At 41.0% G+C, this 23,077-nt stretch overlaps 1 protein-coding gene across 4 annotated transcripts in view; it reads left to right on the forward strand.

Annotated features, from left to right (window-relative positions):
- Positions 1–1,913: 1,913 nt before the first annotated feature.
- Positions 1,914–23,077, forward strand: part of LOC104067733 (ADP-ribosyl cyclase/cyclic ADP-ribose hydrolase 1) — a 49,654-nt gene continuing 28,490 nt past the window's right edge. For all 4 annotated transcript variants that reach the window (XR_008449590.1, XR_008449591.1, XR_008449592.1 and 1 more), the window contains exons 1-6: positions 1,914–2,223; positions 15,836–15,965; positions 16,614–16,749; positions 17,526–17,608; positions 19,802–19,878; positions 20,614–20,706. Coding sequence is in view for 1 of the 4 variants with exons in the window: in XM_054064807.1 (XP_053920782.1) it covers positions 1,985–2,223; positions 15,836–15,965; positions 16,614–16,749; positions 17,526–17,608; positions 19,802–19,878; positions 20,614–20,706 (758 nt within the window). In the remaining 3 variants the exon portion in view is untranslated. The remainder of the gene's footprint in view (positions 2,224–15,835; positions 15,966–16,613; positions 16,750–17,525; positions 17,609–19,801; positions 19,879–20,613; positions 20,707–23,077) is intronic.

Here is a 23,077-nt window from a genome sequence, read left to right on the forward strand (position 1 = left end):
GTGGGAAGGACTTTGCTCTCCTAGTCCATGTCTTGCCGCCTATCCACTTGAGAGGTGTGGTGAGAGAGGTTGCTAGTGAAGACTAAGGCAAAAAAGTTGTTCAATACTTCAGCCTTCTTCTCATCTGTTGTTGCAGGCTTGGCAGTCTCACTCATCAGGGCAGGTACACTCCCCTTGACCTTTCTTTTCTAATTTACATACCTGCAGAAGCTTACAAGAAGCCTTCTTGATGAATCAATGTCATATCTGAACAGAAGAAAAAAATTTTCATACATCAGGTTACTGAAAAATAGTGGATTTTAAAAGTTTTAAACTTTTTAATTAGGTATGCCATTGTTCCACTCTAAAAGTGACTCTTAAGACTTAATGAATGTGAGTATCTTCAGTGCCCAGAGCAAGCAGAGATTGCAGTTTTACTGCATAAACTGCTTAGGGTAACCAGTTGGTTTTTTTCCAAAATAATATTCATTTATTTAATAAAAGTGAAGAGCAGGAAGTTGAAACCGCACACACATAAACAAGGGAAAAATAAAACAAGTTCAATAATGTCTCTTGTGTATAATAAAAGATCACAAAATTCAGCTGTAAATATCATGCATGCATATTTACCGGATGATGAAAACAAGGAACAAACAAAGAACAATCATTTGGGTCTGCCAAGGCAAAACCTGCATGCTTGCTGAAAGGATTGTGAGCGAAAACTTCCGTTATGAGCTGATTCTTATGAATTGTCTCCTACCGAGCTTTCAGCACTTTTGCAGAACTTATGATGGAGACTACTGAGGACACACAGAAGAAGACATGAAGACAGAAAACTGTTATCTCTCTTAAGAAGAGATAAAGAATAGACTATTTCAGTTGAAAGGGACCTACAACGATCATCTAGTTCAGCTGCCTGACCACTTCAGGGCTGACAGCCTGATAGGCCACTCCTAAACTGAAACTTCAGTTCTGTGTAAAACCTACAGTTTGCATCATTTCTTGGAAAACAAGAAAGGGATCTGAAAAAAACAGATTGCTGTCCAGTGAAGGCAGTGGTAGGAGAACAGCATTTCTCAGGTCTTCCAGAGGCGCTTACTGCAAATTGAGATGCAAATGCCCTTTCTCATAGTCAGACAGTTAAAGATGGATGCCTGGTAAGCAATTATTAACAACTTATTAGTAATTTATAGATAACATTATTCTGACATGCATAATTTCTTTTACTTAGATTTTGCTATTTGAGTCTTATTTTATGTTGGCTTTTGACTGAGGAAGTAGGATTGCCTTATTTAGAAAATGAGGACAGAATATTTACTTGTTAGATGATTTCCCACAGCCTCTGACACCCACAAGTTACACAGAAGTCTTAGAAAAAATCCATGTGACAGCTAATCCACGTCCGTCAAGGGAGAGAAATATCACAGCTCATTGTGTGTTAATGACTTGATCTGTATTTTTATGAGTACTGCACAGTTCCTCATTGCATTTGGTGAAGTCAGATCCAACACCTACCATTTAAAACCAAATTAATTTAGAGAAAACAGACTGAGGCCATTTGAATTCAGCTTCTGCTGACACATTAGCTGAAGCATGCCACTGCAATTTGCACAAAGGCTTCAGGAGTTTTACAACAAATCTCCTGAGATGCACTTTTGCAAGTTACTGCTGACTGCTTTGCAAAGTTTGACTTTGAGGTCACGGCAAAGCGAGAAATAGAAGTCAAACAATAGGGAGGCTGTTATCTTCCCACGTCAAGCCCAGCAAACCACTGTTTGGCTTTAAAAACAATGGAATTGGCCCCAGCCTGGGGGGAATGGGGCGGTGGGAAGCATCCTCCCGTACTGGACAAGCTGCTGGAATCCCTGCGCTCTCCCTGGCTCTGCCCCTGCGGTGTCACCAGGGCGGGGGGGGGGGGGGGAGGCGCACAGTGACACGCTAGAAAGCTGTTTTCCCTTTGCACTGGGAGAGCAGTTGGTGCTGTCCTTCCCCAAGCCCTCGCGGGATGCCTTTCCAGCAAGGATCTGCCCGGACGCGGCAGCGGACTGTCCTTCTGGTGGGAATGGTGGTCCTGCTGGCCGCCCTCATCCTCACCGTTGTGTTGGCCTCTGTCCTGACCCACGGGAAGCAGGAGGTTGGTCTGAAAATGCTGAATTGGACGGACAGAGGGACCACTAAGAATTTGCAAGAAGTCGTCCTGGGAAGATGCTACAGTTACGTCATGGCGCGGTACCCAGAGCTGGGGTGAGTAGTGGTCTGGGTCATGCATCAGGTGTGTGAACTGGACAGAAAAGAGCTGGACCTCACCTGACCCCAGATGCATCCACTGCACTGGGTTTGTGGCAGAGAGAAATTAGGGGAGAAAGACCCCTATTCTGTGGCAAAATGTACACACTGCAACTGCTGGTGACAACTGGCGGGCTTTTAAAGGAAATTGCCTGCAAAATCAGTGTAAATAATACTAAACCTGGATCAAAACTCAATCATAAATACATTTTGCAATTTCCTTAAAGGCAGCTAAAATAAAAGCTAACAAGTTGGAATACATGGAGGTGAAAGCAATTCGCTGTAAAGTCGATCTGCCAAAATTTCTGTAATGTGTGACACTGCATTCACATAACAAAAACTACATGGGAGGGAGGAGAAGGAGAAGGTTCGGCACATATTTATAGGTGAGACAAAGATATTAGAAAAGCGTTGAGAAATATATTTGGATTACCCCAAACAGATGAATTTAGCATGTGGGTCAGACTTTGTGATGAGCACAGACATGCAGACGGCTTACAGTGCAAGCATGGGCAGTCCCACAGAAAACCTTCACTCAGTGATGGTCTCTGATCAGCCCATCACAGCAGGTACTCGAACACTGAGCAGCCCACTGCTCCTCTGCTGCAGAAGAGGATTCCCTCAGTGCGGCTCTGCAATAGCTTTTCATAGCTTGAGAACTGATTTTTTTCTGATCCCTGTCCCCACAGGGAAAAGCAGACTACAGTATAAGGCGTGCTCCAGGTCCTCCACATGTAGTGGGGACATCCAGCTCCATGGGGCAGGATCCAGGGCACCCAGAGCCTCCCAGCTGGGACCTACCATCATTTCTGTTGCACCAGCTACCTGATGCTGTGTCCTCAAAAAGACTTCAGCAGACATTTCCACCACCGTGAACTGAGCACGGTGGGGCTGCCCCACGCCTTGGCCAGGTGACAAAATCATCCCATCTTTGCCTTCAAACAGACAGCTGCCACTTCTCATTTTCATGACATTGAGCTGATGAGAACAAATCTGTTCATAGTTTGCTTGCATTTGAACTTCTTTTGCCCCCGGATGTCCAGTGCTGTAAGAAAAAGCTGACTTGCAACATTTGAGGGGAAATAAGCATGTGGAAAATCATGGCCTGAGCGTGCAGAGATTTTAAGTGCACGCTTTACATTAAACACCTAAGTGGGTTTAGTGGAGGGAAGTGGGGTTCTCTTACAAATAAAATTAAAAAGCTCCTGAAGCTTTTGCGAAATCACATACTTTTCTGAAAGCACACATTAATTTATTAAAAAAGTACACACTCAAATCTGAAATTATTTTGAAGCCTAGTGGACTTTATTACTTTTGCTTGTTTCATTCAAATTGCAGTGTTGAAAATGTAAAGAACACTTTTGTGTGAATGTTTCCACCCAATGTCACAACACAGTCTGAATCTGAACTGGGAATAATTTATTTAAGCATTTTTTTCAAGGATGCTTTTTAAAAAATCACAAACCCATGACCATAAGTTTTCTGAAAAGGTTGTTTTTAACCTTTTCTGCTTTTCTTAAACTAACAGTGTTTAATAGCTTCATGGCTGTGAGATTACTTTATTTCAGATGAAATTACTTCTGTATTGAAGGACCCTTTCTTGTTTTATTTTATTAATGAAACAAATATATCCAAGATAGAGAGCACTGTGAAAGGAAAAGTGCGTGTTTACATACACCTGGAATGTTCAGGAGGTCCAGGAACAGAGGAGTAAAACATAGGTGCTGACTTTTCTGGGGATCTAAACTGAGGTTCCTCGTTTTTGATCCTGCTGAGCTCAGTCTGCCATGTAACCAACCGCTTCTGTCAATGGCACTTTCTGATAATAAAGTGACTGCCTTTAGGACACATCAGGGAGCCCCATATCTTTCATCCTGCACTCTTTCATCACTAATGTAGGGCTTGGATCTTGCTTCACGTGAGATCTTTGGTACACTTAATTGAACAGAAAGAGTAGGAACAGGGAACTGCAGGAGGTCAGGTAGGCTTATGAGCTGAGCAAGCTGTGTCCTTTACTCAGTTAGGAGTTCTGTTGCCACTAATCCCACCATGGGAATCTCACTGCCTTGCTCAGAAAGCTTCTAAATTCCTCATAAATTTGTCCATAGTTTGTTCTTGCCCTTTTAATCTTACACCAGGATGTGCATCTGTTTAGAAAGCGCTGCTTTCCGTAAACTTGTGGACATTTCCTCATATTTTTAATTTTTTGTATCAGAGTCTCTAAGATTTTTTGGTTTTGTTTGTTTTGGGTTTTTTTTTTTTTTTAAATAGCGATCAGTTCTGCTGCAGTAGTTATGGTGACTGTTTGCTACATTTTGGAATGCTGTGTTTCAAATTGGAAAAGCTTGCAGGTTTTGGAGAAAAAGGGGATTGTTGACATGTGAATATGGACTTTGTAATTTTGCTAGATATCACAGATGCATTTAGCAGGAGCCACAAATCTACTCCCCCCCCCCCCCCCCCCCTTTAGGTCTGCTTTTGCAACAGCATGCTGTCAATCATGTAAGAAGGCCACTGATTTGCTAATGTACGCCTTCTCCTTTTGAGCTGACTTAATCCTAGAGGAGACCTCCTGGCACTGTGGGCTGAACCTATGCCCAATGAGGCCTCTAGGAAGACTGCTGCTGTCTGCAGCTGAGTTTTGTAAGCACCTCATGCAATCAGATTTTATCCTGTTGATTCATTTATTCTTCAAAATGATCAAAATGTTCAGGCACTGTATTGAACTTGCTTGCTAAACAGCAATTCTTATGTACTGTGTACAGCACCTGCTGATAATAATTTTATTTAACTGCCTGCATGCAATACAATCCTTGGTTTTATTTCGGCTGCTGGCTGACTCTTGCCATTTGTACATATACAGTTTCCTCAGTTAGTCTTCCTGTGTAGAGTTGTCATCATGCCAAAGTTGAGGAGAAACAGGCGGGGAATACCAAATGCTTCAAATAATGCATTTGTAGTATTATCCTTATTTTTAGGAAAAGATGTGGATGGTATAGCAGCATGCTTTTGGGCTTTCATTCCCTGCACAGACAGTTGCACACCTAGATACACACATTGAAGGGTAGCATTGCTTTTTGGCTTCCCTGGAAAATACTGGCTGCTGCCAGGAGACAAAGCTAAAGCAATAGTTTGTCACAGCTCAATAATTTTTTTCAATATTAACAAAATCTGCAAGTTCTGCTTGCAGCAGTCTTGCAAAAATCCCATATTCATCAACCACAGCCATCGGTATGTATTCTAGTTTTGTCTGAATAAAGGCCAAAGTGTGGTCTGGGAGAAGGATTTGAGCTCAGATTACTTTGTCTCCTCTTTTCCAGTAATGGGGACTCCCTCTTGTGGCTTACAGAACTCTCACAGTTGTGGTACTCCAGGTCTCAGGCAATACCAATTTAAATTTACAAGAATTTGTCCCTGGTATAATCAGAGGAGAAGCACGATGGGGTGCACAGAGCTGCGTGCTCGGTAGCACCAGGCTTGTGTCAGGCTGTGTCATTCAGCCTGATCATTCAGAAATTTGGTGCTGATGAAGACAGTTCTGTTCGATATCTTTATAGTTCTGTTCAATATCTTTCTCAATGACCTGGATGAAGGGAGTGAATCTACCCTTAGTAAATTTGCAGATTACACTAAACTGGGAGAAAGTGTTGATCTGCTTGAGGGTAGGGAGGCTCTACAGAGGGATCTGAACAGGCTGGATCGATGGGCTGAGGCCAACTGGATAAGGTTCAAAAAGGCCAAGTCTTGGGACAAAACAACTCTGTGCAGAGCTACAGACTAGGTGAAGAGTGGCTGGAAAGCTGCCTGGCAGAGTGGCTGGAAAGCTGCCTGGCAGAGGACCTGGGGGTGTTGGTTGACCGCTGTCTGAATGTGAGCCGCCAGTGTGCCCAGGTGGCAGAGAAGGTCAATAGCATCTTAGCTTATATCATAAGTGGCGTGTCCAGCAGGACCACTGTAGTAAAACGGTGGGATTCATTAATAGTTCCTCTTACGTAAGGCATTTTTCTCTCATAAAAACACAAATCTCAGATAAGTTTGAGTATAATTGACACAATTATAGAAAATAAAGCTAAGATTTTAGTGACACTGAATCAAATCATGGCTGTTGTTTAGTGCTATGCTTGATGTGAAAGTGTTAACATTAATTGAACAAATATAAGGAAATTAAATTAAAAGTGCCCCTGTACTCAGCATTGGTGAGGCCACGCCTCAAATACTGTGTTCAGTTTTGGGGTCCCTCACTACAAGAAAGACATTGAGGCCCTGGAGTGTGTCCAGAGAAGGGCAACAAAGCTGGTGAAGGGGCTCAAGCACAAGTTTGATGAGGAGCAGCTGAAGGAACTGGGGTTGTTTAACCTAGGGAAAAGGAGGCTGAGGAGAGACCTTATCACTGTCTACAACTGCCTGAAAGGAGGTTGTAGCGAGGTGGGTGTTGGTCTCTTCTCCCAAGTAACCAACCCAAGTGGGTCTCATTCTCCCAACAAGAGGGAATGGCCTCAAGTTGCACCAGGGGAGGTTCAGATTGGACATTAGGAAAAACTTCTTAAATGAAAGGTTAACAAGCACTGGAACAGGCTGCCAAGGGAGGTGGTTGAGTCTCCATCCCCGGAGGTATTTAAAAGATGAGTAGAAGTCCCTAAGTTGTAACAATTAAAAAGTATTAGTTTTCTCTGTAGTAAGAGACAACTTCATATGATGGTGGGTAGCTATAATTTTTTTGTTATTGAGATAATTAATCAATAAAATATTTATTTCTGCTCTTTTGGAGTATAAACATTAATGCCAGACTGTGAAAGGCCATCCAATTCTATGCAAAGCTCATACTCAGTTCTGTGCAGAAAATTTATGTTCCCAGGCTGTAACCCAAAGTCTGAGTGTGTCTTCAAATTTAGGGGAGAGATCATAGAATCATAGAATCACCAGGTTGGAAAGGACCCACTGGATCATCGAGTCCAACTGTTCCTATCACTCCCTTAAAAAGATGCATTGTCAAAATGTCAAAAGATGCATTGTCTTTGGCCAACATCAATGTACTTCTGAGGTATAGAAATGCCATTGAGACCTGAATTTCTCTCTTGCTTTGGCAGTCATAGGTCAACTCATCTGTCTGTTGTCTACATTGAGTTATAATCATATAAAGGTTGTTATTAAAAGATTATATATTTCTCATATACTCAAAATTCTTAGGTTTATTTAACAGGGGTTAGATATTTAATGGTTCTTACTGCAAGTTTCTACAGGATTTCAGATAATTTTTTACATTTGAGTTAGCCTATGCATATTGCATCATGATTACCTCACCATCATATATTAAAATCCCCTTACAGTGAAAGTCCCCTTTGGTTTTAATCCTACATACCTCAGAGAATATTATTCTGGCTGTACTGGCCTTCTACACCCTTATCAGAACTATGCGTTGATGAAATACTGTTCAACTAGTTTTCTGCTTTATGCAGCTATTTAGTCATCCACAGTCAGTTAACTGCTTGTTTTTTGCTTTCTCTCTTATTTATTGATTTTATAGAATTGGCTATATAGAGCAATGGCCGATGGTTGTCTAAATAATAGCATCATCCTAAGATTGAAATTATTAAATGTTTGGATAAGTCAGTCTAAGAGCTCGTTGTTACTGAAAAGGAAAATCCTGTTCCTTCACAACTCTCCCTGCTTCAGCTCTCCTGTAACATCTGTAGAGATGTCAGTGAAAACAGCCACGCTCAGAGGTGATATTGTTCAGCTGTCATTGCTAAGTTATGGTTAAAACTCAAGATCTGTTTAACTCCTCAAAGCACTGTGGGGAAAAGTAATTTTATTTATCCATAGAGGCAGGAGAATCAGATCTATTCTTACCTCTAGGGTCAAATGAAAATCTCTCTCAAGAGTCCAAGGGTAAAAACAGATGCTAAAGACACAGTCTATCTTCCCAGGAGAACAAAACAAAATAAGGTATTAGCAATGAGCTCACTCACAGTCATACTGGATCTCTGATCCGTTCCCTTGCCCTTGTCCTGCTGACACATGCCACCCTTGAATCAGGGACTTCTCCTGACCTACTGCAGTTATGCCACATCACAGCAGTTATAGTTCTATAAAAAAATCCAATGTACTGTGAATGTATGTTATGGGAGAAAAAAATCTGCAACTGCATGAAGCCAGTGAGTGTCTCCCTGCTATAACATACTTTTCTTTAAATCATTCTTATCCAAATGTTTTTCCAAGTTTAATATTACAAATAAAACAATACTAGAAATACACTTTAATCAAGGGGTAAGATGCCAGCTTAAATTTGTTCCCTCTTATCTGTTGATGACATGTCCCACACTTGGAAGCTTAAACTGTAAAGCAACTCTGATCCTCTGTCAAAATGCAGTCCAGGTGAGGCTTCTGCCCTGCTGGAGGCTGCATCTCACTTACAGAGCATTGCTAAAAACACCATCTGCTCAAGCAGCTTGTTTTTTTCACCCAGGAAATCTGAAATCCAGCCAGCAAAAAATAATCTACTTATGTAGATGAACTTTTCACTGGTTTGTATCTGCTACCTCCTGTCTCATTACTTCCCAGAAGGGTGATAAGGCTTAGTGTTGTCCTGGAGCACTGATTTCCGACTCACATAAAGTACTCTAGGAGCTATAAATCAAAGCCACGAGTACATATACTCTTAAAACCTTCTCATTCTTGCCAAAGGCGAAGGGTCAGTGTGATGAGGAGCTATAATTTATTCCAGGCCATTCCTTGGGCACGAACGTACACAGCCCTGACGTGCCCCCAGCGGTAATCTCACCTTGTACTTCTTTTCCCAGACCTCCAGACTCCCTACCTCTGCTGTGGGGCATTTAATTGCTCTGCTTACAGACAACCTTTTCAGAAGTCATCTTTCTCTGAGATAGAGCTTTGGATCTCTGTCTCTATCCCCAGTCAGTTCCTCCAATGCTTTCTTTACTGGCCTTTGGACAATTTAATTAGATTGCAGAAAGCAATACTTAAAAATTCAAGCTGCCAAAAAAATTAAGCATATCATTCTCATATTGAAAAAAGTCAATTACCATAAATATTACAATGGCAGACACTTTGTAATAATTAAACTAAGTGGGTAGCGAGAGGCTAGTGCTCATTGAAGACATTGAGATTGACAGTTCTTCCATTATTTTTTTCCCTTCATTCTTTTGCTTGGTAATTTTTCTCCTCTGTATTATCCTAATGCTAAAAGCATCAGCCAGTAGTCTCTTTAAATCCTCAGTGGTGACAGCATATTGGCAGACCTCTCTTAATTCACATTTGTCTGATTTTTAGTGCAAAGATAACTGGCAAGAAGATTTAGGTGCTAGAATAATAGGAACGAAGTCGATCCGTGGTATGCATGTACCCATTTTCCGACTCAGCAGTCCGGAGATGGGTCAGGGCATCACCTGGCATAAAGAATTGCACAGCTTTGGGGCTGACCTCAGAAGATGCTCCTGAGGTCCCTTCTCCCACATGATGGCAGTGTTCTCCATGTCTTCAGCTCCTCTCTCAAGTTGATTGCAGAGAAGTTCAACCACAGCTGCCTGGGCTGGGTTTGGCAACGGCTCCAAAAATAAGCTACTCCAAAGAAGCTGTGAGATGCAGCAAGGCTGGAATGAGGGAAGGGACAGCAGAAGAAAAAACCAGAAATATCTAGGGCAAAAAAGTAGCGTAAGGATTTTGGGGTGCAGAGTGCTTTCTCTCAATGCAGTCATAAAGGTTACTATTCATTACAAGATTTTTGTCAACATAAAGACAACAATTATCATAAGCTTCTATAAAAAAATTGAATATGGGTCTATAAATTGGACCACTGTCCACAGAGATCAGAGCTTGCCTAAAAGAGGAAGATAAGCTGACATGTAGGCAAAGGTAGGTCTGTTAGATGCAGAAATACTGCTATATCATTTAGATCCTTTGATACACCTTCGCCTTCTGAAACATCTCCTCCTGAAACACCCTTTGATACACATTCTCCTGAAATGTCTCTTATGGGTGAAGACTATGCCTTTGCCTCCCAGCAGAGTATGAAAATGTCTTGTGCCTTCAAGCAGCTATGTTATAACCACGAATGTCTCCCTGACCTTTTAAGGAGCCAGATCTGTAATTGCTTAGGTATCTTATCTGCATTAATATTTTGGCTAATGGAGACAGCAAATAAAAAGGATTCTTTTTTAACAAATTGCAGCTGCTGTTGAGGTTTGATGCCTGCAAAGACCAATTGCAGAAAGGGCTCTGGAGGGTGTTTCCAGCTCTAACTTCAGAGCCTCACCAAAGAGGCCACAATTGAAATCTCAGTGTGGTCTGAAGACATTGCCCTGTCTTAGAAAGAAAACTCAGGACCTTGGAAAAGCTATTGATGGCAGGGGAGACCATGTCTCACCAGGAGGTGTCTCTGCCTTTTGGAGTGATTTAAACAATAAGGACAGAGCTGACCTGAGTTTTCGAGCCTGGAAATCCTTTTTGCTCATAATTTTAAAATGGGTCCCATACTTGAAATACCTCTCAAATTTCTGAATAAAAACCTAGAGCCAGCATGGCCCAAGGAAATGCTGCCTTTCTTAAGATGTTTTAGCATCCAATGTCAGTTCAGTGCTGAAATGAAAACAAGATATTGTTCATGGTGTAACTGAATCACCAGGGATGAAACTCATCCTTGATATTATACCAATTAAATTGATTTCAAGTGGAGGTTGAATTTGCTCTGTCATGTCAAGTTAAAGGAAAAAAATAAAATGATGAAGTAAAGAAATAGAGATCTATAAAAATAGTAATTTTTCCCAGGTTCCTCAATGCCATCCCATTCCTTTAAGTGAAAGGATACACTTTCAAGGTTAGCCAGACCAATGTACTGATATGCAAGAGATAATGGTGCAGAAGCTGTCCATTTTTCTAATATGCACAGTAAAGTTTGGCTGCTAGGATGGCTGCTAATGGAAATATTCTTGGCCCCACTTTCAGTTCGATAGATTAATATGAAATTCATAAAAAAAGTTAAATGGATGGAAATACATTCATTGGAAAATACAGCTTCTACCCAAATGTAAGGACAAATGTAGGACATGCTTAGCAGTGTTTTTAAGATTCTGATTTAATAAGGAAATGTAGCTTTAATCGTTATTTGTATCCCAGCCCTTATTCAATGCTACATTGAGTGCAGGATGTAGTCTCTGTCTCCAAAAGGTCTCCAAAGGCAAGTTCTGCAGGCCTCTCTTTCCAGAGAAAGCGTGGCAGGTTCAGTTCCTGTGTTTACAGCAGGTTTCATGGTGTTTCTCCTAAGTCTGTTAGTTATTATTTGAGATTTACCAGCATTTCCCAACCTCTATTCATAAAAAAGTAAAGTTTGAAAAAGTTAAACATAAAATTCGAGTATATTTATTTTGTATGTCACTGAATTTGGTTTAAATATTTCAGTTTCTGTAGTAGAATAAAAAGTCTTAAATATTGCAGCCTGAATAAAAGTTAGCCTCAAAGGAAGAAATGCATTATGCAAATGTAAGTGCATAAAGATATGATATTTCCAGATACAATGCAGAATTAGTACACAAACCAAAACATACAAATGAAAATAAGAGATTAAGCACACAAACCCTGCAGCAGTGTAGTACATTAGTGTGTTCACTGTGGATTCTCGTATCTGAATTAGACAAATTTAATTAACTGGTAGACTGACAATCTCTCTCTCACCCTTCTTTCTTCTGTGAACCAAGAAAGAAAACAAAATGAGGCCGTGTTGTGACTGAGACCTTCCCAATGAGAAACTGGGAGCAGCCTGAAGAGGACAGTTTGTTTCTCAGGCATTTTTTTGGCAAAGCAGATGTGCTTGTTTCAACTTGTAATTGTTCTTGCTGGAATTTTTAGCATGCCAAGTGCCAGGAAACTTCTCATACTGTTTTCAGGAGGCCCAGAGCTATAGCTAGTCTCTGCCCTTACTTCTGCTCAGTGTGAGTTAAATGCTGCATGCCATACAAATATTTTCATGACATTCTGGAAAAAGGGACAGGTGAAATTTTATCTATAGTGTCTGCCTCAACAACGAGCTTGGAAAGAGTTTAATTTCTTCCTGGAGCTGGGATTATCGAGTTTTAAAGTTTCTCGCTGCTTATATTTTCATATATCAACCACAATCACAATTCAGTGTGGCTGGTAACCTCTTCGGATCTGAGACAGTCTGTAGTTCATATCAGAGAAATAGCTTTCCAATTCTAAATCAATTCTAAAAATGCACACGTTGATCAGTGAGGACAGCAAAAATGAAATTTTGTTTAGTTTTTGTATGTATTTTTTTACATCAAAAATCTGTGTTTTCATTTCTAAGATAATGTTGAATTTCTACTTCCTATAAAAGCCCATCTTTGTGCCTTATCATTCCTCTGTCTGGTACAGCTTGAAGTACCATATTGATTACCTGCTGTAGAGAGCTTCCTCCATTTGAAGGCTAAGCCCTATCACTTCTGTGACACTAAACATACAGCTTTGCCAGCACTGTGGGAAAACATCGCTTTCTCAGACCTGAGTGGCATCTGTGCACATAGTCAAATGCTGAACTTGGTGTCTCAAAATGCCAGCCTTGAATTCATACCCAGCAACTTCTCTTGGCAGGATCATGAATCACCTGGATGGCTGTTGCTTCATGCTTCTCATGGCTGGGAGTCTAGCAGCAGAAATGCTTTGTACTCTGTCAACCACATAACCTCTTTGCTTTGGAAATAAAACTCATTTTTTTCTTATGATTCTTTGAAAAATGCTTTTTTCTTCTGAGACCAAGGTTAAAAACTTTGCAATTTGAAAGGTAAATGACAGGTAACCAGCTGTCACCTGTGGCTGTTAACACTATATATAAAGGCTTTCAGGAGCAGCTTAGAAAAAAGAGTTCTGCCAGGAGGACAAATCATTTGACAGATTAGAAACTGTGAACCATATAAATGTCTTTGAGATGTACAGGTGCATACAGTCAAGCCCTACAAATTCTTTTTACAATACTGTTGATTGTGCAAAGCAAGGGGGACAGCTGCCTGTGCTGCAATGTCACCCCTTAATCAGCAGGACACCTTTCTTTTGGCTGGATCAGTGCGGTCATGTCGTAACCCTGTGTAGCAGGGAGAGGTGTTTACAACTTCCCATCCCCTAAAATGTAGTACTAAAGTTGGGAGGCTGGTGTCTTTGTGTTACTTACAGGGTTTGCAGCCAGAGACAAGCTCCTTCAGGAGAAAATTTAATACATGCAAGTTAAATTCTGCTAAGTAAAGCCTGTGAAACCCCTCTGACATGACAGTGCGACAGCAACACAATGGCTATGCTACCTCAAGCATCTGCAGTTTGGCTTCTCATTTCTACAGTGACTGTAACTGAAAGTACATTTAGGCTCCTGGATAAAAGAAAATAGCCCAATTAAAAGTCATTATTGGTATTAGTCTTTACTTATCTGGAGGTAAATTTGACTCATATAAACAAGATATGTGCTCCCGAACATGGCTTGGGCTGCTCCTGTAAGAGTCTGGTATGGTAGGAAACAAAATTCAGCATGTGGCCAAACCTGCCCTGGCTGCCCATACAGCCAGAAACCCTCCATGCTGACTTGCCTTGTTCTTGCTCTCAGGCTCTGACTGCTTTCAGACAGCAGTGTACATGGGCTAGTTTTAAGTCAGCAGCGTCAGGCTGTGGGCTATCTGCAGCCTAGTTGGAGCTCTGCAGTGTAATGCTGTTGGCTGCTCCAAGAATGAGAGATGAGGACACACCTGCCATAGACTGTTCACAGAGGAGACTGGAAGAAGCTGGGACATGGAAGCCTGTTGTTATAACCACCTTGGCTGTATGGCCTCACAATAACCAATATTGTACATAATGCTTAGTTAGATTTGTTACTGCATAAATAAAGAAAGAAGGGAGGGAAGGCCAGGGGAATCTTGCAGTGGGTTGCCTGGTCCTTCCCAGTATGGTACTGGCCTACACCCCAGTAGCGTGTCTGACAGAGGCATTCCCTCCAGCAGGTAGTGTTGTCACATGCCTTTCAGTTTGCCACTCAGACACTCAAATGAGCACTCAGTAGAAATTTTGTTCAAGTTCAGTAATAAGACTGAGATCACACAATTGTAGCAAAGATTAACTACTAAAAATACTTTGAAATCCTCAATGATTAGCTACTGTTTTTCCTAATCCCTTTAGGATTATCTTTAAGACTCATAAAATTCCACATCCTATGTGTCACCTGAATACTGACTGGTAACGAGCTGGCAGCTGTATGTCTGTAATGTACTAATTGATTAGTGCTATTTTTATAGTGCTCTGAAGGCATTAGTTACTTCAAACAAGACCAAGTCCGTTCTTCAACCAGCTCTTAGTGGGAAAACACTGGCAGATGACTGCAAACAGTGAAAGAAGCCTGGATGAGTATGGCAAATCACTGCATTGCTGTCACTGCTGTCATGAGAGGGGCAGGCTTTCCTTGTTGGGCCTGAAACTGCATGAGCATAAAGAGCAAGAGAAGTGCACCCATGGGGGACAGACTTGAAAGCGCATACTAGACAGACAACAACTATGAGTTATCTTAATGATAAGTTTTTATAAATTATTTCAAGGACAAGAAAGCAAATATCCTGAGCCATCTCAAACCTCATTATATGCTGCAGCTTCAGGAAGGGAGCATGGCACCACTTGAGTACAGAGATATGATTGCTTCCCAGCTGTGTGCAGCAGATTTTCTCTTGGTAGTGCGAAAGGCGCCCTGCTCCTGCCAGCAGAGATATGCTTTGTTTCCCAGGCTGACAAAGAAGCATCTTCAGAAACAAGTGTAGGCAGAGACGATAGTGTTATAGTGTTATGTTGCGGCATGCATCAGTTTCCTCCATGTAAATTTAGCGGGATTCCTCTGAATCAACCAGTGAGAATAAAAGGGGCACAACCTGGAGGATCGTGAAACTGAAATAAACCACTGGCGACTGAGTACCTGATTTGGATCTTGATTCTACCTGTGCAAATCAGCTGTGGCTCCAGCAAAGTCAATAGCTGCAAGTTAGTGCATAAATGACAATAATATCAGGTCCAAAACTGCCAGACCTGTGCTTTTGGTTTGGATTTCTTTTGTTTAGATTATTTTATTTCAGTAGAGTTGAATGCTGTGCAGGGAGACACATGGGCATATTTTTTACTCATTGTACCTAAGGAGGCAGTATTGGTCAGTCATATTTTTGAAATGTACAGTCTGTATCTTGCCACACTTGTTTCTCATGTGCTGGTATGAATAATCAAGATATTTAATCGTCTGGTAACTTGATATGAGCATTGCTATTTTTAAGGAACAAAAAATAGAAGGCATTCAGATACTGCAATAGTCAGTAATTTAAACTACAGGAAAGACAAAGACATATGTTTTAGAACTACTCATTCCTCAGTTTATATTCAATTTGCCAAAAATATTCTTTAGCTTAATTGATAATGTAGTTTGGTGCCTGAGCATAGTTGGAACTCTTTTAAAATCTGATCCATATTGTTTGACCATAGCAGAAGGAAATAATTTCATGGTCATAGACACTCATAAATACTAATTAACCATGTTTTAATCTCTCGGCAGAGATAAAGATTGCCTAAAAATATGGGAATCATTAAAACAAGCATTCATTTACAAGAATCCCTGTAATATTACACCAGAAGATTATCAGCCTTTAATGGAGTTAGCAACTCATCCTATACCCTGTAACAAGGTAACAATACAATGCATGGTGGGCTGTGTAAGGAGGATTGTAGCGGGAAGACGCATCTGTGCAGTGCTGTCAGTGATGGATCTTGTCCGTAATGACTGTGAGTGTCTGTACATCAATGCAGATATTTTGCTCTTGTGCTTACTGCTATAGTCTTGTCACCTTTGGACCTCAGTAACCCTGTTCATTCTCTGTTGCTGGAAATCACCCCTGTAAGGCTTGCCTCAAACCTCATTACCAGGGTTGTTCGGGTGAAGTGACAGAGTTGTCCTTTTTCCATGAGCATATGGCATTCTGTGAGGAGCTTGCTGTCATGCTGTTAAAGCGGCACTACTTCTAAAGGGCTGCTCTTCCATGTGCAGTTCAAAAGTACACAACAAATTAGGTATATATAATATGAGACCTAGTCAAAACCTCTCTTTCAAAATGCTTTACAGGGTGAACATGTCCATTTCCACAAAAAATAACTGTGCAAAGAGCTTTTGGAAATGGGAGCACAGGCTGCAGAAATGAGAACTGATCCATGGGTGTGAACTTGCAGCATTTCAATAAAAACTGAAACTTCATTATGATTTTTTTTTTCTTCAGGAAAATTTTCTGACCAGTTCTAGTATAAATATCACTTATTAGACATTGTACTTTATTTCACAGTCACTGTTTTGGAGCAAGACAAATGACCTCGCTCATCGTTATACAAAATCCAATCAAGATTTCCTTACGTTGGAGGACACCTTGTTGGGTTATATGGCTGACAGGGTTTCATGGTGTGGAGACCCCTCTGACCCAGGTAATAAGTCCTATTTTTTTGCAAAGCAAATATGAACACTGGAATTCCAGAATATTCCTTTTTCTTATATATCTAGACTTGAAGACAATGTTTTTCAGATATTCTATTCTTGTAATTTAGTTTAAAACATTAACTTATTTCTGTCCTGTGTTATGGAAGGCTGCAGATAATAGTTCCAAGGTTAATTTAAAAAACACAGCCTTGGCTGTTATTAAAACACCAAGTTGCTGCTTGGTCTAATGGCCACATCTATCCCTCTTTATCCAGATTATTTCCTTCCTTCCTTCCTTCCTGTGACTTCTGTGCGACAAACTGCAAAACAAGAATGTCATTCAAAAATGTCCGGGCCATAGGCCACTCAGTGGTGGCATGTAGCTGCCCTGGGATTATTGCTGCCTGCGTGACTCCGGGGTTGGTGCTTCAGGTTAGCAACCTGTAAACTGGACTGGAATTCCTGAAAATTTTTCAGTGCAATTGGACAGTATTTGTCAAGAGCCAACCTGTTCCTCACAATTAGGACTACAGGTTTTCCCTTCTCAGTTTTCTGAGAATTATTTGCATACAGGGCCTGCGGCTGCCTCCCTAAAACGTGTGAGCAAACAGGAAGGCCTTCGAACACAAGCAAATTCGTTTTCCTCTTAGATGCCTTTCCTCATGTAGCCTTCTTGCTTTGGTGGGAACAAGCTGCCATCATTGGTCAGCTCTCAAAGCCGTATTAATGTTGCAACAACAATATCTGTTAACCTTAGGTATTTTATAAATGCATTTCTTCTCAGGAATCAACTATGAATCTTGTCCAAAACGAAGTGAATGTGAGAGCAACCCTAGCTCTGTATTCTGGAAAATGGCATCCAAGTTGGTAAGATCTAGAATAAATCTCCCCAAATCCAAGAATGTCGAAAGGTAGAATATCCGTGACACTGTCTGAAATTTGAATTTGCAGATTGGACTTGAAACATGGAATAGTAAAAGTTCTCATGAGCTTTAGCTTTAGGTGCAAAAAATCACTGCTCTGGAAATTTCTGTTTCCAAGGTCCCATGTTTTATGCACAATATTTAATGTCACTGTAGCTTGGGCATTCTTATTCGTGGACAGAGACTGTGTGCCAATGACTGTCACAACATTTGGCAGATAGCTGAGCTTTGCGAATACTTGCACTTATAATAATCACCACCTTAATGAAATCACAAGACTGAAACTGCTAAAATAAACTACATTTTAGCATGTTAATATGAAAGCAGTGCTCAAACTGGCACAGAAGTTTGCCAAACAAATGAGAATCCCCTTGCACATTCCCAGCCAAAACCTGAAGAGCATATCCTAACACAACAGTATAAGGCAAGGTTCCTACACTGGACATGTCCATGGGTACATGCCAAATCCCATCACATAAATGAGACACTGATAGTCTGAGTTAAGCAGTTAACCTGGCTTTGTCCAATCAGCACTACATAGAAAAAAAAAAACCTGCTGTCCCTTATCAGTTTAATTTTACGTATCTCTCAAGACTTCATCCTCAACACGACTATTAATAGAACACTATCCACCATGATGATTTTTCACCATGAGAACATTGGAATTATTTCCCCAGGGAAGTGGTGGATTCCTCTGCATTGGACACTTTTAAGGCTCAGCTTGAGAGAGTTCCAGGCCATCTCATTTAAACTATATATTACCTAAGAGTTTGGACCTGATGATCCCTGAGGTCCCTTCCAATCTGGCATTCTGTGATTCTGTGTCCAGGTGGAAAACAAGTATTTGTGTGTGTTTCAGCTCTTATGTATATAAGTAGAAGTCTGCTCAACATTAAAAAAAAAAAAAAGTTTTGTGGATTAACTAGTGTACATAAAGTTTTCCAAGCTCAAAACAGTTTTCATGTACTCATTAATCACTCAGTTCTAAAGTCTGGGAGGGATAAACCACCATGCAGAGTCAGATTTGTTTTCTAGTCCAAATAATTTAGGGTCTACTCACACTCATGCTTATTAAATTAGAAAGTTACACACAGTCAAACTTCCCTGAACTTCACACCTCTCAGCGGCTGAATTTGAGCCACATTGTATAGGTGTAAGTGGACTTGAAAGATTTCATAATTACAGTCATCTGTGTTAAGCTTTGCAAAAATTCTTTGTCCCACCAACAAATTATATATCATAGAATCATAGAATAGTTAGGGTTGGAAAGGACCTTAAAGATCATCCAGTTCCAACCCCCCTGCCATGGGCAGGGACATCCCACTGGATCAGGCTGCCCAAGGCCCCACCCAGCCTGGCCTTGAACACCTCCAGGCATGGGGCATCCACAGCTTCCCTGGGCAACCTGTGCCAGTGCCTCACCACTCTCATGGTGAAGAAGTTCTTCCTAGTGTCTAGTCTAAACCTGCCCTTCTCCAGTTTATACCTGTGGTATAAATATAAACATATATATAAAATTTATATATCCTGAGTGGGTACTCTATGTTGTAACCTTACTTAGTAGTCTTTAAATATTTGGACCCAAGTTTTAAAGAATAAAAAAACAGTGTTTACATTTCAAACAAAACTTGGCAATGAGTTTTACTAAAACCACTGAGGAGAAAATCCCAAGCCACAAGAGAGCACGAGTCACAGGGTAATGCACTCATTTGCATGTTCTTAAACTTGTGGTACCTCTGTTCTGGCTTGTCTCTACTGCTTGTGTTAAAGCTGTGTGAGGATTGTTCCAAGTTATGACAGAGGGTCTCTTCAGACAGCTGTAGCTGCTGGGGCTCTGGAAAGTTGCATCTCCCTATAAAAAATGACAAGAACCGTGACAGCAAAGTTGCTATACTAGTCCCATGAGGCCTTAAACTGCCAATTCATAGCTGACTAATGCAGCTTTATGACAGTTTTGCCATAGCCTTTAGAGGCTTTTATTTGCACTGACACATTCTGTTAAAATATTGCCGAGACCCTCCACTTGTGTAAGTTAGTTCTGATGACATCAAAGAAGTAAAAGTAGTTTCTGCTAGCCTCGTGTCTGACTTGGCACTGCATGTAGTGTCAGAGTATAACGTCCCTTTGTTTTGTTCAGTTTGCAGAAGCAGCATGTGGTGTTGTTCAGGTGATGCTCAATGGATCAATAGAAGCTGGAGCTTTCAAAAGCAGCAGGTATTTACTCAGTATGCTACCATCCATGTTTCTGTGGGGCCTGCATGCTGGTGAACACGACTTTGCCTGTGAGTCCCAGTACAGAAGGGATTTTAGAAACCTCATTTTGAGGTCTAAACCGTTGGCTGTTAAAGAGATGATTCACTTAACTCCTTCTATACCATGACTGCAATTTAAATCCTGCTGAGGTTAAGTGGGTAGGATCTCCACTATGCTCTTGCTGCCCAAACTAACTTTATTATTGCACTTAATCTAGATTCGTACACTGTGTTATATTCATGGGAATGACACATCTCTAACTGCCCATGGATTTTCTGACTAGATCTTCCCCCTCCAGACTGTGCTTCCTTGGTTTATCTGGCTGGAAGCACAGTCTGGAATAATACCGAAAGATGAAGAATGTGTAAGGAGAACAGCCATGTTCATTTCCCTCGCACTAAACCAAACCAAACCAAACCAATACCCAATGAACCAAACAGGAGAAAAGGCACTACAGTTGGAAAACTTAACCTTGTTTCAGTCTACAGACAGTTTTGAAAGTCCTTATGAAATAACAATGGTGAGAAAATATTTTATCTCAAAGTAATTAAATTGTGAAAATCCACTACCAAGATAAAAGTTCTTACAGTGAAAATGACAGCAGCCCTGATAAGTACTTGTATATGAGGAAAACACTTTGTACATCTTACTTAGATAACTAAGGATGTTTTGCTTTTTCGTGTCCCATTCTTACAGCATTTTTGGAAGTATTGAGATCTTTAATCTAAATCCAGACAAAGTCTCTGCAGTACACATTTGGCTTATGCATGACATCGGTGGACCTCAGAGGTAAGTCATGCTGGCACAAAATGATGAGCAGTATGTAGAAGGCAGATGGTGCAGGTCAGTTCTGACAAGTGACTGTCTAACAGTGACACTGTCTTAAATCTGCTCATGAAACTTGCCCTATGTTCACTTTCATCCTTTCCTTTAGTGTTTTTCGTAGGTACTGCTGAACAGTTATTGCGAAGACACAGTGATGTCTTCCTTGCTTTCAAGATGTCCCACCACCTTTAAATTCCTCTCACCCCCACCAAGCTCTACAGACCCTTATTATGGGTACAGCACTGAAGTCACTGATCAGGCTGTTTGCCAGGCTAGTGTTTTTCCACAGGAATAGTATAATTATGCTGACCGGATCCATTTTTGGAAAAATAGTTTCAAATTCAGAAACAGGTTTTCCAGAGAGGTTGTGGAGTCTCCATCTGTGGACATACTCAAAACCCAACTGGCAGTATGCTCTAGTTGATAGTGGTTGGACTATGTGTCCAAGCAGTCCCTTCCAGGCTTAATGATTCTCTAATTTTTAATAGAAACTTTGTAGTATAAAAACTTGTCATGGAATTATTGATGCCAGAATAGTGATTTCAGATCACATCTGAGTCTTTCTGAGTGACCTTTTTTGTCCCATTCGGATTCCTCTGCAGGCTCGCCAGATTTCAAGCACTAAGCATGAGTTTCAATGTTTTTTTTGCGTCTGTGGTTCACATGGTTATACTGCACTGCCATGGTTTCTCCTGTGACCATGAGAAACCAGGACCTCCCCATGAGAGAGGCAGCAGATTTGATGCTGTGGGTCAGGAAAAAGGACATGATCATGGAATCATAGAATGGTTTGGATTGGAAGGGACCTTAAAGATCATCTAGTTCCAACCTCACTGCCACAGGCAAGGACATTTTCCACTAGATCAGGTTGCTCAAAGTCTCATCCAACCTGGTCTTGAACATCTCCAGGGACGTGGCATCCACAACTATTCTGGACAACTACACTTTACTCTTGAGAGCAAGACTTCTTTACTGGCAGAATAGGAATATTGAATTCAGGTTGACATTCCTTAAGCTGTCCATACTGCATGAAATTATTAATCAAGGGCTCTACCTTTCATGCTTTCAGTCTGATAGAGTACTGATTTACCCTCACCAGGGTAAATGGTCAGTTTGAGCTTGATTTTAACTGGGATCACATTTTTTGCTTTACTGGTGATGCAGTGCATCTCAGGACTGTGTGAACCCAGCAGAGACCTTTGCTCAGACAGCCTCACAGTCTGACACAGTAGTAGCTCCAGTGTCACAACCCCTTCCCTAGCGCAAACACCCAGAAATATCTCCTTGCCACACAAGATGGCATATCTTGTCACAGCATCTATCCTGTGGTCAGCACGCCAAGCATATTCTTGTGTCTCATTGCATAGAATTTGCTGAAGATAAGGACATTGGGTAATTTGTATATTATTTAACCTACACATGGCCCTGATCCTTTCTTCCGTGATTCCCAACGTCAGAAAAGTCATCATGTTCTTCCTTCTCAACGGCTCCAACAAGCTGGTGCCTTGCCAGCCTTCTTCCCACATCCTCCTCCTGTGCCAAGTTTACAGTAGTTTCCTTTTTATTTTTCTATTTATTTCCAAGGAGAAAGAGGGAGGGTAGCTCCAAGAATATGCATTCCTTTTATTTGCCAATTTGTATCCCATGTTGGATCCTGATAATATCTGGTAAGTTTTGTGAACAACAAAAAAAAAGAGCTGGCTCTGTTTTCCACTGATACTTTTATGTAAGGAACTGGATTTGCCCCAGTATTGTATTATTGCCCTAATGTGTGTCCGGTACTCTGGATTAGGAGATGATTTTTATCCCAAGGTAACAAGCCTTGTTCATGGCCTATATTTGAATCTCTGCAGTTTTGGGGCCCCTTGTGGTATTTCAAGCAAATCAAGCATAGAGATAGAGTCCTCAAAGGTATGACATTGCTACATGAAACCGTTATTTGCATGGAAAAGAAATACACAACTTAGGACTCCTGCCAATGGAAAAGTAGTTCAAACAGCTACTTGTCAATACAGAGTAGCAGCAGCTGCAGGAGGTGTCAAATAGGAGATGCCCATATTCTGCTTCCTCACATGTTTTCTATCTGCTTCTTCCAATCTTATATTCTACCTGGGACTTAGCTGATGGTTTTCATGATTGATCCTCGCTCGTTGCACAGAGAACTTGGCCACTTTGTCCTTCCATGGATTTGAAGGAGCCTTATATTATGCTCCTGTGGATGGAGGCCATCAGAGGCTCTGGAGCAAGTCTAAAGTACATAGAACTGTGAACGGAAATGACATAGTATGGAATTTAGCTGAGCTTCTTGTGCACTCAGAGAACACAAGTAACCAAA

This window comes from Cuculus canorus, chromosome 4, assembly GCF_017976375.1.
Source record: "Cuculus canorus isolate bCucCan1 chromosome 4, bCucCan1.pri, whole genome shotgun sequence".
Classification (NCBI taxonomy): Eukaryota; Metazoa; Chordata; class Aves; order Cuculiformes; family Cuculidae; genus Cuculus; species Cuculus canorus.